Source organism: Thamnophis elegans, chromosome 7, assembly GCF_009769535.1.
Source record: "Thamnophis elegans isolate rThaEle1 chromosome 7, rThaEle1.pri, whole genome shotgun sequence".
Classification (NCBI taxonomy): Eukaryota; Metazoa; Chordata; class Lepidosauria; order Squamata; family Colubridae; genus Thamnophis; species Thamnophis elegans.
Window position 1 is genome coordinate 14,698,337 of NC_045547.1, and position 16,206 is coordinate 14,714,542.

General features: G+C 39.0%; 1 protein-coding gene across 3 annotated transcripts in view; it reads right to left on the minus strand.

Annotated features, from left to right (window-relative positions):
* Window positions 1-16,206, minus strand: part of LOC116511353 (cat eye syndrome critical region protein 2) — an 84,784-nt gene that overhangs the window by 8,256 nt on the left and 60,322 nt on the right. For 2 of the 3 annotated variants that reach the window (XM_032221289.1, XM_032221287.1), the window contains 12 exons: window positions 15,074-15,243; window positions 13,146-13,223; window positions 10,716-10,872; window positions 9,690-9,816; window positions 9,234-9,271; window positions 9,037-9,128; window positions 8,806-8,932; window positions 7,916-8,334; window positions 6,328-6,456; window positions 4,037-4,844; window positions 1,871-3,263; window positions 881-993 (listed from right to left, as the gene is read on the minus strand). In XM_032221289.1, the coding sequence (XP_032077180.1) occupies window positions 881-993; window positions 1,871-3,263; window positions 4,037-4,844; window positions 6,328-6,456; window positions 7,916-8,334; window positions 8,806-8,932; window positions 9,037-9,128; window positions 9,234-9,271; window positions 9,690-9,816; window positions 10,716-10,872; window positions 13,146-13,223; window positions 15,074-15,243 (3,651 nt within the window). The remainder of the gene's footprint in view (window positions 1-880; window positions 994-1,870; window positions 3,264-4,036; window positions 4,845-6,327; window positions 6,457-7,915; window positions 8,335-8,805; window positions 8,933-9,036; window positions 9,129-9,233; window positions 9,272-9,689; window positions 9,817-10,715; window positions 10,873-13,145; window positions 13,224-15,073; window positions 15,244-16,206) is intronic. The other variant, XM_032221288.1, reaches the window with a different exon arrangement.

Here is a 16,206-nt window from a genome sequence, read left to right on the forward strand (position 1 = left end):
TTGGCTACTAAAACAGTAGCTTCTGGAGTAGATAATCCCAGCAGGGTCACATAAGGTATGTAAGGCACTTCAACTGCTCAGTTAAACAAGCAGGTGCCTAGGTTGAGTTGCAACGATATAGAAGATACTGGGCATGGAAGATTACTTTAGTGATAACAGTAAAACCGTAATTTTACAAAATAGTAAATCTTTCCTATACTTTACCAAGAAAACACATGGACAGGAAATATGATTAATAATGACACAAAATTATAGGTTTCTCAGTTTGGATGGCAACATGCTACTGAGGGAGGACCGAGGGCTTTTCATAGTACGAATGGTGTTTATGATGAGGCTAGATTAAAACCTTTGGGATTGTCTAATTGATGATGTTGCCATGCAAGGAAAGAAAACCCAAAGCTGCAAAGTGGGAAATGGAACATAAGAAGCACAAACATAGAAATGTTCAACACAGAGAAAGATCATGTGAATCAATTATACAGGGACATCTTAGGCATCAGTGAACAGAGATAGACTGGAATCACATACAAATGTATACCTTTGGCTTTGGATCATTTACCCCAATAAATAAATGAACAAGTACAATGTTTTTAATTCATTTAACTGGGTTCTCATGTTTTTGGTTATATTTAGCAAAAATACTGAAAATTCAAAAAGAGCTCACAAACTTTTAGGCATCACTGTATATGGTAGCTAAGAGTCAACACCAACTTGATGATACATTCAATCAATCAGTCGCATATCATCTAGAAAGCATCTTATTTACTAGATTAATAACCTTAGCAAAATGCATGCAAGTTGATCTTTACTTCCCACTTAGATAACTAGGAATCTCAAATTTTTCATAAGGAGACACTATCTTCTAAATGCTATTGTTTACTTGTACTTGCTTGATCTAGAGGCAATGCTGGTGGCTTTCGTGGTTGCAGCTCTTCCAGTGTTGTTGACGTAGGCACCTTTGGGAATGGAGTTTGTGGCTGATGTATGTGAATTCTGAAATCAGAGAAAACAGAGAAAGAACTATAGTAACCACATACCTTTTCATAAGTATCTTTAATCCAAAAATAATTAAGGCATGGCCATGTGTTAAAATTTCCAGCAGAAATGAGACAGATTAACCTGTTTCATCGCTCATCAATTTTTAATTCGTGTGTCAAGATATTCTCTTGAACTTTCTTTTACAATGGAGGACACTGTATTTAGTGGTTCCACTGCAACTTCTGAGGACAGTCTCAATAAAATAGTGTTTTGTCAGTATGACTTTGTATCCTGGCAGCTATGCTGCAAGCTGTCACAAGGTTCCATTTTGTCTCCAATGTTATTTAACATCCCACACAAATCCCAAGGCGGCCATTGGAGTTCCGAACTAGACAACATCAAAAAGTTGAACACCCATCTTCATAAGACAGATTATATATTTCTGAAGCAAAATATAAACACACTCATAGAGGATTGTTTAAGTGACCTCTATACAGGTAATCGCAATATGGACCAGAAAATTTGTTGTTAAGCGGTGTGGTCATTAAATGAGGCATCATGTAACCATTTTCAATTTTACAACCTTTTTTGCCATGGTTGTTAGGCAACATATTATGTGACCACTACTTGTGACCTCCTGCTGGTAATGATGCCTGTAATTCCATTGTTTAGTTCCTTTTAAAGACCTATCTCTTAATACGGCTTTCCCCGTATGAATATTTTTGGCTTCATTTTTGTTTCGTTTCTCTCAAGTTTTAAATTTTGTTTTTAAAAATACTGTTTTAACTTACTGGTAGCATTTTAATAATTTATCATAAATAGCTGAAATTTTAAATAATGACAGTTAATAAAAAATTACATTTAGTAACAACACATACGTATCCACACGTACCCTGGTGTTCTGTACATATCTGTACGCTGCCCTCCCAGATTAGTTCCACGTCCTGTTTGTTCCATCATTAAGGCCTGAAAGTGTCCCACATTCTCATCTTGACAATGGTACAGAGGTCCTTCATGAGCAAGACCATTGGATTGACTAGTAGCTTGATGATGTGACAAGTGAGAATTCACTGTTGACCCATAACCTCTGGCCTGGAAGTGGGAGGCTGGATGTCGTGATGCATATGGTGATGCGGTTTGCAGCATGATGCCATGGGGTGGGAAAGGGCCAAATCCAAATGCAGAAGAACTCACAGATGGCAAGGAAGTGCCGTACAAATACTCTCCTGCCGCAACTGATCTTTGCCTCTTGGTTGTGGCGTTATGGTTGTCCAGATCAAGGAATTCTTTGGGACTCTCAGGCCTTTCTTGGGGCTCCTCTGCTTTCTCAGATTCAAGGGACAGTTCTTGTCCGTTGGCTGAATCCTCTTTGGTGCCTGCTATGTCTATTTGATTTGGAGAAGCCAAAGTGGCGCTAAGCACTTCACAGTTCTGCATGCCACTTCCCACTGTCCCTCTGTCTGAGAAAGGTGGTCTGGCCATAGGGGACTGGGTAGGTGAATGCCCAGTGGGGCTTGATGGGTGAGGGAAAGGCTTCTGCCAGTCTGAATAACCTTGTGGACAAGTATAGTAAGGAGGCTGCTGGTAGTGATGATAAGGAGGCGGCTGAGGATGGTAAGGGTATGGCACTCCCTGGTGAGAACGATAGCGAGGGTAAGTGCCATGGGAACTGTTGCTAGCATGAAAGCCCCGAGCAGGAAAACGTGAATGAGATATTGAAAGGGGTTTTGCTCCCATTATAGCACTAAAACCCTGAAATCCTGAACTGATGTGGTATTGTGTGGCTGAATTTGGATATTCCATATTGGGCATATAAAGAGGGCCAAATTGGCTAGAAGTGCCCCCTATTGGATTTCCATCCACACTAGCAGGGGTACTCGTACTCTGTCCCATGCAAGGCACAGTTGCTTCTAGCAGATTTCCACCTCCTGTGCAACCAGGCTTTTCTATTATATTAGCAGGTACACCTTTCTCTTCAGTGCCACCAGATGACCCTTCACCTATAGCATCATTTTCAGGCATTGGTCCTCTCTCCATAACTGTTGCAATATCACCTAGACAACTCTGAGATACAGAACTTGTATAGTTATTCTCTGCTGGCCATGTGCCCTTATTTTGTGTTGCTTTTGAGCTGTTCTTAGTGTCAGAATTGTCTCCCTCCACTTCCTGTGTTAAATTCTGCTGGGAACAGTCCATTTGCAATGGGCCTTTAGAATGAGGTAGCAGCTTGGGGTATGTCTCTTCTGGAGGACCCTCCGTTTTCTGTTTCACTTCTACTGGAAGCTCTAAAGCACAAAGAAAACAGAGGCAGTTTAGAGGAAAAGATTTAATTCAAACTTCTTTCATCATATGAATTGACACCTCTAGCATATATACAGGGTTCTAATTCTCGGTATCTGAGGCACAATATTATTTTAGGAATTAATACAATTCCCAATTTGTTTAGGAAATAAATTTACAAGTTTTTCCAGTTTATTATTAATATGTACGTATACGTATGTGTATGCATACATGCAATGCTATACCACAATAAAGAGGGGCAGGGAAATTTAATGTGAATCTCCCTTCGTGGATATTAGAACCAAAAACATAATTCCAATTCTTCAGTTAATACCACATTTGCATGCTGCTGAGTATCATACTATCACATGCTATCAGTTGTTAAAGTTGTATGTAGAACAAGAATATAAAGAATACTGTAAAATATATAATAAATCTCCCAAATTTCCTTCACAATTATAGAACAGCAGATAAAAAGGAAATGTCTTATACAAGTCTTACCCAAATTATAGCTCCCCAAGTGTGTTAGAATTATAGTTTCCATGGACTATGCTGCTCAGCTCAATTTGCTTCATTCCAATGGGGGAATTAGTAACATATTAATATTCAATCAGTATGTATGCATGGCAAAGCATCAAAGCTGACAAATCCCAAAGAAAATCCAAAGGACATAGCAGTTTCTAAATAGGTCCACCACATTATATAAGAGAGCAAGTATGTCCAAAACAGCATGCAGTAGTCACCATTTAGCCACAATGAAGCAAGAATATATAAATACCTTGATTGTTCTCTGAATTAATTGTCTGGCTGCCATCTTCAGAATTCCCATTCCTTAATACTGGTTTTGGAAGCTGAATATTAGCAGTTGCTGTGTGAGTTAATTGTGGGAATGGTCCAGATAAATGTGAGGAAGGAGGCTGATGTGGGTGATAAGGCACTCCGGGTGGGCATACCCGGGAGGACAGCTGCTGCATGGCAATCATCTCTGGACTGTCCATCATGGAATCCCCACCCTGGGGTCCTCTCTGAATCTGAGAGATAGAGCCAAATAATGAGGCAGGAAGCTGCTGTTGTATTCTTTGACTGGAGGCTTTTCCTGGATGACGGATATATCCTGAGGGTGGAACTCCATGAGGTAGGAAATTAGACTGCTCAGGCCATTGATTTGGGGGCAAAGGTTGTCTCACGGTCCGAGGATCCATTATGTGGCTCAAAGCATGGGGCAATATAGGAGAGCAAGGGCCCACAGGAGATTTCTTGTCTATTCCCAGGGCTATCTGGTTTGCTGCATCATGATTTCCATTCCATACAGCAGGATATTTATAGGATCTGTATATATGGCCAGGGGGAAGCTCTGAAATCTCTCCTTGTCTCATAGGAGGTCCATTGTGTCTTGAAGAAATAAATCCAGCCTGGAATTGCCCAGGAGAATACATATTGGCATCTGAGGGTGGGCCACTCATTCGACCAAGTTGCAAAGATGTAGAATGTGGTCCTACTGTGGAAACATGCAGTGCTGCAACACATCCTTGCTTCTCTGGAGCTGGAAGCCGAGGTCCTCTATGATCATTCAGACCAACTGGAGGCTGGAAAGAAATATCATTCTTACCACAGACACTAATTACACAATGAATTTAAAACATAGATCTCTCTCTCTCAAAAAAAAATACAGGGTAGATTGGACATCTGTTATACTCAGTATTATGCAAGGGATAGTTATATACTGCCTCTAAAACTGAGTTTTAGAGTAGATAATGTACCCATACATACTCAAGCAACAGTTGTTACCAAAAAGAATGACACTGTAGCTCTGTCTTTGAAAATAGTATAGAAACCTTCAGCTGCCCAGCTTTTCCTGGAGTCAGGAAAACTGAAATTTTAGTATCATGCATTCACCATTAATATATTTCAAGCCTGATTAAGCATCAGTATTAAATTTTATTTGGCTTGAAATCAAATTAACTTAGATGCAACCATTACTCATGCGATCTTCAATTTATACCTGTAATCCAGTTAGCATGTCCATCAGTAAAATCAATGTTTGCATTTTAACTTCAATTATTAAAACCAGGATTCCCCCAGAAGGTTTTAGAAAATGGTATTTTAAACCTTTAAAGAGACGCAAAGTTTCCAGGATATGAGAGGATAAGGAAACCCCAATCAATGGCTAGAATACAGCTTGCAGAGCCCTTCGTCCATCTCAGAAACTCTAATACCATCCACTTCTCACAGCAATAATATTTTTCTATTTCTAATTGCAGAGCAGATGCAGATGGACAATTATGCAGCATCACAATTAGTGTTCAGGATGGACTCGTCATTTCTACCCATCCAACCTGTATAGGTTTAGAAATATCATCCCTAGGACTTCCAAATCTACGGTAACTTGGGGGAATCTAGGCATGTGTATGCATGCACTGTGTGTAGGAGTCTGAGAATGAATGACGTGGTTTACCATTAAATCTGCCCATTTCTGTGTACATCCCTCAGAAGATGCCCTTAAAGAAATAAATTCCTCATACTGGAAAAACATCTTCCATCCATCCTATACCTCTTTTTGGTATAGGGGTATCTTTATATCCTTTTTCCTCCTGCCCTTTGTTCATTTATTGTGGTACATTAAAAAACATACAACTTTAGAAAAAAGAAAGAGATCTACAAGCAGTATAAAATTGAATAAAATTAGATCAGTATTGCATACATTTATTGTATTGATTTTAAAACCAGTATTAAGATCAATATTCAATAATTTAAAAAGCAAATATAAAATGAACAATCGATAAAAGATTCTGTCTAATCTCAAAATTCTATCTTATTAACAAATCAAGCAGAAGCTAATGTATTGAAATCTTATACTAAGAGAAACCCAAACTTTGGATGTCCTTAATGTTTCTTGTCTGACTTGCTTTCATACACTCACCCCAAAATCTTGTAAAAATAAAGAAATACACAATTATTATAAAACCATAATTAGTGAAGTATTCATTTTTCACTTGTAAACATAAAATAGATAATTAGTTATCAAAGACTTACATATTCAGGCAGAAGCTTGGCTCACATGTTTCTTACCTGCATGGCAAAGTGCTGGTGCTGCTGACTTGGATCACCAGGATGTGGTTCTGGTACTCGTGGTGATCCATATGGTTTTGCTGGATCAGATCCACGCAGAGAATCAAACGTTCCTGGAATAGGTGGTCTCTGGACAGGAAAATAAAATTGTCCATGAGACTTGATAGGCATCTCCTTCACAGGAGATAAAACAGAAGCAGCAAAAAATGAAACAGATACGGGAACATGATGCATTCCATCTTAAAATAATTACATTCAGATGCTTCAGCTACTGTACCTATGAACTCTTCTTCCATTCTTCCAAAGCAATAAAGTTTTGCCTAATTTTTAGATAGAACATGGGGTGACGGGGATCCAATTGTATGTGCTCTTTTTTTTAAAAAAAAATATCTCTGTTACAATGCACATGCTGAGGAGGAATAATTCACCACCTTATTTGAATTGTTCTAGACCAGCAATGGTGAACCTTTTTAGGCTCGTGTGCTATAGGGGGGGAGCGCGGGGGTGGTGGTTGTGCATGGGTGTGCCGCACCCATAATGCAATGTGCAACCCCCAGTGTGCGTGCGCGCATGAGAGGCGCCTCCCCGCCCATTTTCCATGCTTTTTTCACCTCCCTAGGCTCAAGAGGCTTTATAGGAGCCTGGGGAGGGCAAAAAGCATGACCCGACAAATGCGCACACGACAATAGTGCGGTGACAAAACGGCGGCGAGAAAACCCTGACACCATAAAAGCACCCACAACAATGCGCTGACAAAACCGCGCCCACAAAAGCGTGATTTAAGTTAAGGTAAGGGTTAGGGTTAGGTTTAGGGTTATTACGTTGTTTTGGTTGTTTTTTGATGGCACGCATTCGTCAGCGCGCTTCTGTGCCATTCATCATTCCCGAACTTCCTGTTTGCCCATAGGGCCAGTTTTTTGTGCTCCGGAGGCTTCAGGTAAGCTCCTGAAGCCTCTGGAGGGCCTCCAGGGGGTGCAGGAGAGGCTCTTTTTGCCCTCCCCAGGCTCCTATAAAGCCTCTGGAGCCTGGGGAGGGTAAAACATGGCTTTAAAAAAGGCTAAACTCGGCCAGCCCGCGCATGTGCACTGGCCAACTGACAGGGCAACTCCTCACGTGCCCTGACAAATGGCTCCATGTGCCACCTGTGGCACGCGTGCCATAGGTTCGCCATCCCGGATCTAGACTGTAACCAAGAGTGAAATACATAGAAGGTATTTCTGCTCGTTTATTGAATTATTTGAAGAAACATAGTCCATTGCTACAGGACTAAAATATATTTCTTTGAAAATGGGTATAAAGAAATCCATGAAATTTCTTTAGAGGTGTTAAACTCGTATTGCCATGGCATCGTCATGTGATGTATCACAACTTTTTACCCTTCACTAATCCAGGTGTGGATGTGGCCAGAACGTGACACATCTAGCCCGCAAACTGACAGCCCTGAAATAAGCAATTAAAATACTGGAAGACTGTGGTAAAAAAGGACAATATAACAAGCAAATGGAAAAACTGAAATTAAGATTAGGTGCCAAATATTACTTCCTTTATGCAAAGGGATATCTTCTTCTCCTGTTAGGATGATACTTACTATGTACCCAGAATGGGATACACAACTGGGCATTCCACCATAGTGATGTGAATGCAGAAAGCCTCGCCCATTAGAAGATGCCATCTTTCCAGACAATTGAACTGACTGGCTACTTGAATCTTCTGCTGAGGAAGAGACGGATGACGAAGAAGAAATGGGAACATGATGTTTTGCTTTATGAGGCGGATGTTTTCCTCCATTTTGTACATGTGGTTGTTTTCTGCCAGATCCTTCGGAATCTCTGGATCGAGTCCAAACATTTCCTGTACTGGAACGTATGGTACGACGGCATCTTTTCTCACGCTTCACATCCTCTCTGATCCAAAATTCATCATCTGTGTCGCCATCCTCTCCAGGAAAGTGCTTCATCATTGCCCGATGAAAGCATCTCTCTAAGTTATAAGCCATTTTAGTATAATCTGCATTTAAAAAAGCAAATAAACAGTCACATCGGTACAAGTTCCTTGGTGTTGACATTTCTTTTCTAATTAGATACTACATTCAGAATCTAGATTATTCTCTATTTGTTGGGAAGAAATATAAAGACCAATGCTTGGCGAAAGGCAATTAAGAATAAATAGTCAGGGTATAAATATTTATTACCATCACAGTTCCCAATCCCTTTTGTAATGGTAAGGCAGCGATTTCCTATTTCTACTTTACTTTCTGTCACTCTATCCACATCATAGATATTAACTAAAGAGGGGAAAAAACAACTTTTGGAAGTAGTCTATTTTTATATTATATGTACAACATGCATATTTTATTTTTTCATATATTTATTGTGAATGAATAATTATAAGCTTTCTCCTCTCCGATCTATGACAACATATGGGGTTTTCCATCTTACAAGAATCTAAGTGAGATAATTTGTATTTCTATATTCTTACCACTATTTTCCCCATTGTATTTAAGGCAATTTCTGAACATAGTTTTCATATCATCCACAAATTCCTCCTTGGTGTAGTATTGGCCTCCATTTAGCTTTTTCTCTATACTGGAAATATCCATAGGAGCCTGAAAATATCACAATAGGGAAATATACATCCTCATATTTTATCAGATGATTATTATTATGGCAGATTCTATGCTATCTATTTATAAGAAAATGTATTGTTTACCTTAACGATCTGGTAGTAATTTGGAGCATATGATTCATCCACTGGCTCTAGGAATGGCCAGGAGTCCTTGTGAGCTTTTACAACATCTAACACTGTCAAGAAGTAAAATGGAATATTGTATTATTCATACAAACAGGGAGCCCATATTTTATGAATAAACAGATTTTCAGAAGCTTAAACCTGGATGTGGAGCTGACCTTTGTACATGGCAGTGAATTCATCATCCAATTCAAAGCTGTGAAGATGAAATGCAAAAATAAATACAAAGAACCTCATCTTTCTGTCAACTCTGGAATTTGATAAAAAATTTAAGCATTAAATATTCAACTCCAGCAAATTACAATTGCCTTTTCAATGCAAATAATTCCATTCATTTTCTATAACTCTCCTTCCTGTCTGTTCTTCTTTGACTTAAATATTTGGGTAAGACTATAAACCATGAAAAATGAAAAACCCATAATCAAATAAAAGTATGATTTGTAAAATACAAATAAGTAAACCAGGTGTGTAAAAATATCATGGAACTTACAGTTGTTTAGTGTATCTTTAGTTACTCATAAACTTAAGACATTCTTTCCTGTCTCTAACATAAGAAGTGATAATTGCTTTATAGATGGAGATTATATATTTGTATTTGTATTTAATATACTTACAAGTCCTTAGTTTTCTCCTCCCTAGCTGGTGAACTGGGATCTAAATGGGAAAGCTCAAGGGGAAGCTCCTTTCCCTGGGCCAGCAGCCATGCCCTCTCTTCTCGAAGTTTCCTTCTCTTGGCTCGTTCTGCTCATGGAGAAGAAAGTCATTACATTCCTAAAATGCTTTCTTGCACAAAAATCCAAGTGGGCTGCTCAACTGTGGGAAGGCAAATTTAGGATTAACAGTAACTTACTTTCTTTTCTTTCTATAGAAAAATAGTGTACAAATACTATATATGCTAGGTAGGATATTTTAAACGTCTCAATATGGAGTAAAGATGTGTGTGTGTGTGTGTGTGTGTGTGTGTGTGTGTGTGTGTTTTCCAGCATAACTCTGGAATGCCTCGAGCAATTTCAACCAAAGTTGGTGCAGAGATGACCTACCCTCTGGAAAAAAAATATTGAGGGGGTAAGACACCCCTAACACCACTAGGGGTGTATGTTCTGCTAAGATACAGCCTGTTATGCCATCTGCTGCCTATTATGCCCTAAAATGACTTCTACTGTACAGCGCAGTGGAGTTGCCATAATAGTATTCCACAAGGGGGCTCCCTCTGGTAAGGGGGAAAATCCAACATTTGAAATTACGTTTCCCCCTATAAATAAATAGGGGTTTGCTGGGTTTTCAGCTAGTAGAAAATAAATGTAGGATGATTTATATTAATGGTTTTTTTAAAAAAAGTTAAAATTCTTGTCTGGGGGGGGGGGGGGGGGCAACTAATCATATTTGATCTTACCACTGCTATTCTGAAAAGGATCCCATAAAAACCTCTTGAATACAGCAGTGAGTAATAAAATAGGATAATGAGGCCAGTAACATAAGAAAGTAAAGAAGTCGAGAGTCTATTTGAAGTCTTTCACCTTCACACCTTACAATTTCAGCATGTGGTTGAAAGTCTATTTTCCCCTACCCATGACAGATATTTTTAAGCTCTCCTTTAAAAAAAATATGCACATTTTATTTCAGTAAGCTGATCCACATGCCTTCCACAGCCTTGACTTTTTCCTCCATTTCTCGTTTCCTCTCCTCCTTCAGCATTTGTTCCTGTTCCTTTTTCTGAACTGCCAAAAGGATCTGACGTTCCTCTTCTTCTTCTCGGCGTCTCTGCTTCTCCATTCTACTAAACACAACTGGGGTCATCTGAAGAAAGTCATGCATCTATTTAGTTATTTTATTCATATTTTATTGGTGTCCAAAGTAGTGATGGTGAGCTTTATAGGGTGAATTTTATCCTTAAAATAAAACTGTGAGGAAGGTTAGGTATTAATATGCCAAAATGAGTTCTAAAGAACCTCAAAGCCATTTTTGCCCATGCAGCCAAAGATCCTTACCCCGTGATGTCGAATCTTTTCGGCACCGAGTCCCCAAACCGGAATGCACGTGCATCAGAGGTAGACTGCTCCTGGTTCAAGTGAACCCGTAGTGGCAGTGGCGGGAGGCTCCACCCACCCACTTCTGTGCATGCACAGAAGCGTTGTGTGCACGAGCACGGGTGAATCAGTAGCGATGGGATTTGCAACCCACCTCTACCGTGCATGCGTGTGCATGGGCGCAAACCCAAAGACCAGCTGGCCAGGCCACGTGCCTGTTGTTTGGCCTTTTTCAGGCCATTTTCCAGGCCATTGTTTTTTTGGCAGTTTTTCGGGAAGTTTTCAGGCTGTTTTCTGGTGCTCTGGTGCCTGCGAAGACCAGTTGGCTGGCGCACATGTGTGCGCCGGAAGCCAGAAAGGCTTTTTTATATGTGCGGTCCAGAGCCTTATGCTTTCTTTTCTCGAACTTTGAACTGGGCTTGGAGGCTTTTGTGCCCTGAGGTGACTTGGAGAGGTTTTTGGTCTTTCTGCTGGCCTTGTGCCCCCCTGCCTTTGGTGGTTCTTGAGTAGCAGGATTCAATGTGGGCACGAGGTCTCTCTGACCTCCCTCAGGGCCAGTGGTCACATCTGCAAGGACCTGATCCCTGGCAGTGTCTGCACTGTCAATTGGGGCCGCCATTTTGGCTTGCAGCTGCAGCTCTGTTCAAATTGCGCCAAAATTGACTGTCACTCTGGCATGTCAAAGAAGCGGTTTAAGCCTCTAATGGGTGCCGCGCAACTCCCCTTTCGCTGGAACTGAAACGCCTCCGCGGCTTGAGCCTCTAAGGGCTGCCGCACGCCTCTGCTTGCCTTTTTAAGCCTCCCAGCCGCTCCGTTTGTTCTTCGGTTTTTCTTTGGCTGAATACACATTAGCTCTGAAAGTTTTAGATTTGCGGCTGGAGACAATGAGGGCTCTTTCCGATAATCAGGGAATAAAAGTTTCCCTCAGGATGGCATGTTAAAGCTGACAGCCCCCTGACGGTTCTCAATGCCACCCCCTCATGGGGTAAAGGCAGGCAGACACCACCCCAACAGGGATAGTGGTGTGAAATGGGGAGATACTCACAGTTAGACAGATCTGAGATTACAATTAAATTACAATTGTATTGAAAATTTATCTGGCGAAACTAGATGACCCACTTGATTGATGGGTTGAGTCGAAGCTGGGGACTGCCTGGCAATAGGGGCGTGGTTTAAAGGTCTCATCAGGCTCAGTCCAATCAATGAGTAGATGAAGTCAACCCAGTCTGGATACTCCTCCCCCCACTATGGAGAAGACAGCTGGCAAAGGTGCACGTGCCCACAGAGAGGGCTCTGCATGCCATCTCTGGCCAACGTGCCATAGGTTCACCATCATGGTCCTAAACCAATATCACACTGATTTTGTCTGTCACTAAAGGCAATTGGAATTAGTAAAACAGTTCCAATATTATCTCAAGAAAGATTAGCAGATTTCAGTGATCCATGATTTGAAAATGAGTTACAGACAACAGGGACTTTGAAAATAGGGCAAAAACATCAAGTACTATATTCAGAATGTAGTAACAAACGTGTGACCTGGGTACAGGTATTATTAACTGTAGTAGGTGACCAGCAAATTGCTGGTTTTGAATGGTAGTGCTCTTTAGATTTTAATATACTTTTCCTTTATGCATCCATTCATACCTGAAGCATTCTTATGTATGATTTCCTTGCCAAATGAGATGGAATCCTGAAAGGTCTTTTCAGTGGGCCTTTCATGGTATTTATAGAAAATATTCTACAAAGATCCTGGTAGTAACAAATTTTAAATGCAGGTTTTTTTTATCATTTTCTCTGGTCTTTTAAATAATACTATGGGTAATGCTATGGGATTGTAGTTATATGCTTTTAATTTCTTTTGTCTGCTGTTGTTGTTCTGCTTGAATTGCTCTTAATTTTTTTTAAAAAAAGAATACTATATATTATTCCATTCTATTTATTTTTCTTTACATTTACTGCTTTGTCTTTTGGAGTGGTCTGTACAAAGCATTCACAAATAAAACCTGTTGTACTGGGCATTCCCATTCTTAAGAGATTTCTTACCTCTGAATATATTGGCTTGATGTTTTGATTATCAGATGTCCACCTGGGAATAAATTCTGTCTGCTGCAGACGCTTCTCCTAAAAGACAGTAAAGTTAGGACCAGATCAGCAAAGTCCTTGATATGGTTTATTGTAGAACTCTATTGTATAGAAATAACTTCAAAATTTAATCCTTGTCTATCAGAAATGACAGGTCTAAGATTTCTGAAAACAGATGAAGAGCAAAGTCCAAAATTCCACTGGTTTAAAAATGGTGCTAGGATTGGCAAATATCTTCCACAACTAATGTACACCAAGATATCCTGCAGTCTAGCCACATGCTGCCTGTCTACTGTATTTATTACTTCTTTAAGAAAGAATGTTTCAAAACAAGAAATGTACATTTTGCAGATATTTATCTGATGACAACAAAAAAGCATGCTCCCTTTGTCCAATAATTGATATTAAGAAAATGAGTCTGGAGGGCGGTGTGTGTGTGGATAATGCAATTATCCATTAAGAATGCACAGTATTATTTACAGTATGTCATATAATGTTTAATCCTTAAAGTATCTTTATATCATTTAACATATGCACTTTTAGAGACTTTCAACTTTAAGGCTATGGAGAAAAGTCTAAAGACATATTACTTGCGTATATGTTGATGGTTCTGAAATTCAAAGAGCTAGTATATAAATACTCCATGAACCAAATGTTATTTATTAATTACTTATACTTTCTGTTTCTCTTCAAAACACTCCATCCTCTATCTTTTTCTCTACTAAGTGCATATAGCAGATTTTGTGAACCCTGTACTAGCTATTAATCTTTTTTGATAGGTAGTAGTTGACAGTCATTTAACAAAAGTTTGGAGTTACAAGAACACTGAAAAAAGTGACTTTTAAGACTTGTCAACAAAATTATGACTGTCGCACCATTCCCTGTAGGCATGCAATTGCAATTTCAATGCTTGGTAACTGGCTCACATTTATGAGTGGTTGCAGAATCCTGTGGTCACAATTGCAATCTATCACCTTCCCAGCCGGCTTTTAAAATGTAAAGTCAACTGGAGAAAGCCAAATTTGCTTAAAGATCATGTGATTTACTTAATGACCGAAAGATTGCCTTAAAAGGGTGGTAAAATCAGGTCCAATCACATGATGACTCACTTAATGACCACACTGCTTCACAACCAAAATTCTGGTCCCAACTGTAGTCATAAATTGAGTACTATCTGTACAAGGTGATGGTTCTGACCTCTAAAGCCCTTTAGAGTTTGTGCCAAAATCCCTACAGGATGACCTTCTCCAATATCAGCCTGAGCTATTAGAACATCTAGGGAAACGCTACTTAATAGTCGCACATTTCAATGTTTTGGGGCTGAAGTTAATGCTTTCTTTTGGCAGTACTGATGCTTTGGAATATCTTCCCAACAATGATATCAAGCTAGCTGATTCCCAGCTAGTTTTCAAGGAAACGTTAAAATTTGAATTATTTCAAAAGCTTTTTTCCTTAGATTTATATTTATTTTTCCTTATTCCTGATTCATTATTCTTACCTTTATTATTGTACTGTATGGTTTTTGAGTGAGTATTTTAGACTATTACTGTTGTGACTGAAATTGATTTTAATCTGTCCATGATTATGGACAGATTAAATGATAATCTATCCATATGTTATTTTTTCTTTGTTATATAGTACGTAAGGTGAATGTCATTTAATTATAGCAGAGTAAAAGTTTATAGATACATTTCATTAACCGGGCTACCACTCCAATATTATGTATACACTGGACATTTTCCTTCATTTAACTATTTGTGCAAAAAATACCACACATTGCAAATTGGAAAAATTAATATCATTTGAATAATTTAGCACAATTTTATATTGGTTGTCTAATCTGGTTCCCAGCTGCTTCACAAACACATATTTCAAAAATTATTGCTTACCTTTTGTGTAATCATATTGCAAATCTCTGGTAGGAAATCTTCACTCAGGAGTTTATAAAGCTGCCTTTCTCTTAAAGATGTTCTCTCTCTGAAGCTTTCTGTAACCTGCCTCCACTCCTCTTCTGTCTGGCATATTAACCACCATGTTCCATGGCCCAATCCTTGAGAAACTTTCATAATGGGATAATTTTCTATTAATCTGACTATACAATTAATCATATTATTCATGTAATTATAATTCAAATTTCTCAATGTTGCATTTTGCAAATACATTTTATACTTTTGCATACAGGTGGTCTTCACCAATCACAATTGAGACTGGCAACATCCATAGAATTTCTCATGACAAATGGAACTGAATTCAGAATTTTGATTTGATGGTTCCATACAAGGGTGAACATACATGAATTAATTTTCATAGGACTAATCATATGCAACTTTTACATGGACATAACGAAAACAATCTGGGAAACTCAGCTGATGAGCTGTTAAGGGAGGCAGATTATTGCCTCCAAGAGTCAGAAGCTCCAATAGCAAAGATGAATTCAGCTAAAAGGGACAAGGATTCTTCTTTCTCAATAACATAAAAGGCAAAAATAACATGCTCAAATATATTTTGCCTCTTGAAAGAAAGTCAGTACAGGTAGTCCTCGAATTACAACAGTTCGTTTAGCAATCGCTCAAAGTTACATCATCACTGGAAAAAAAGTGATTATTCACACTTATGACCACTGCAGCATCCCCATGGTCATGTAATCAAAATTTAGACACTCAGCAACTGACTAATATTTATGACCTTTGAAGTGTCCAGATTAATTTAACAACTACAGTGATTCAGTTAATAACTGGCACCTAATATGATCAGAAAGGTCATAAAATGGGGCAAAACTTACTTAACAAATGTCTCATTTAGCAACATAAATTATGGGCTCAATTGTGTTCATAAGTCAAGGACTACCTGTATTGTAAAATTAAACAAATGAATATTTTTAGTAGCAGAGCAAGCAAACAGCCTGCATCTTTTCACTGTCAATTTCCTTTTTTTAAAAACGTGGCAAGAACTTTATTACTAAACATCCAAGAAACACTTTTCACTTTTCTAACTGTACGGAAGGAAATGAAGAAAACAAAGA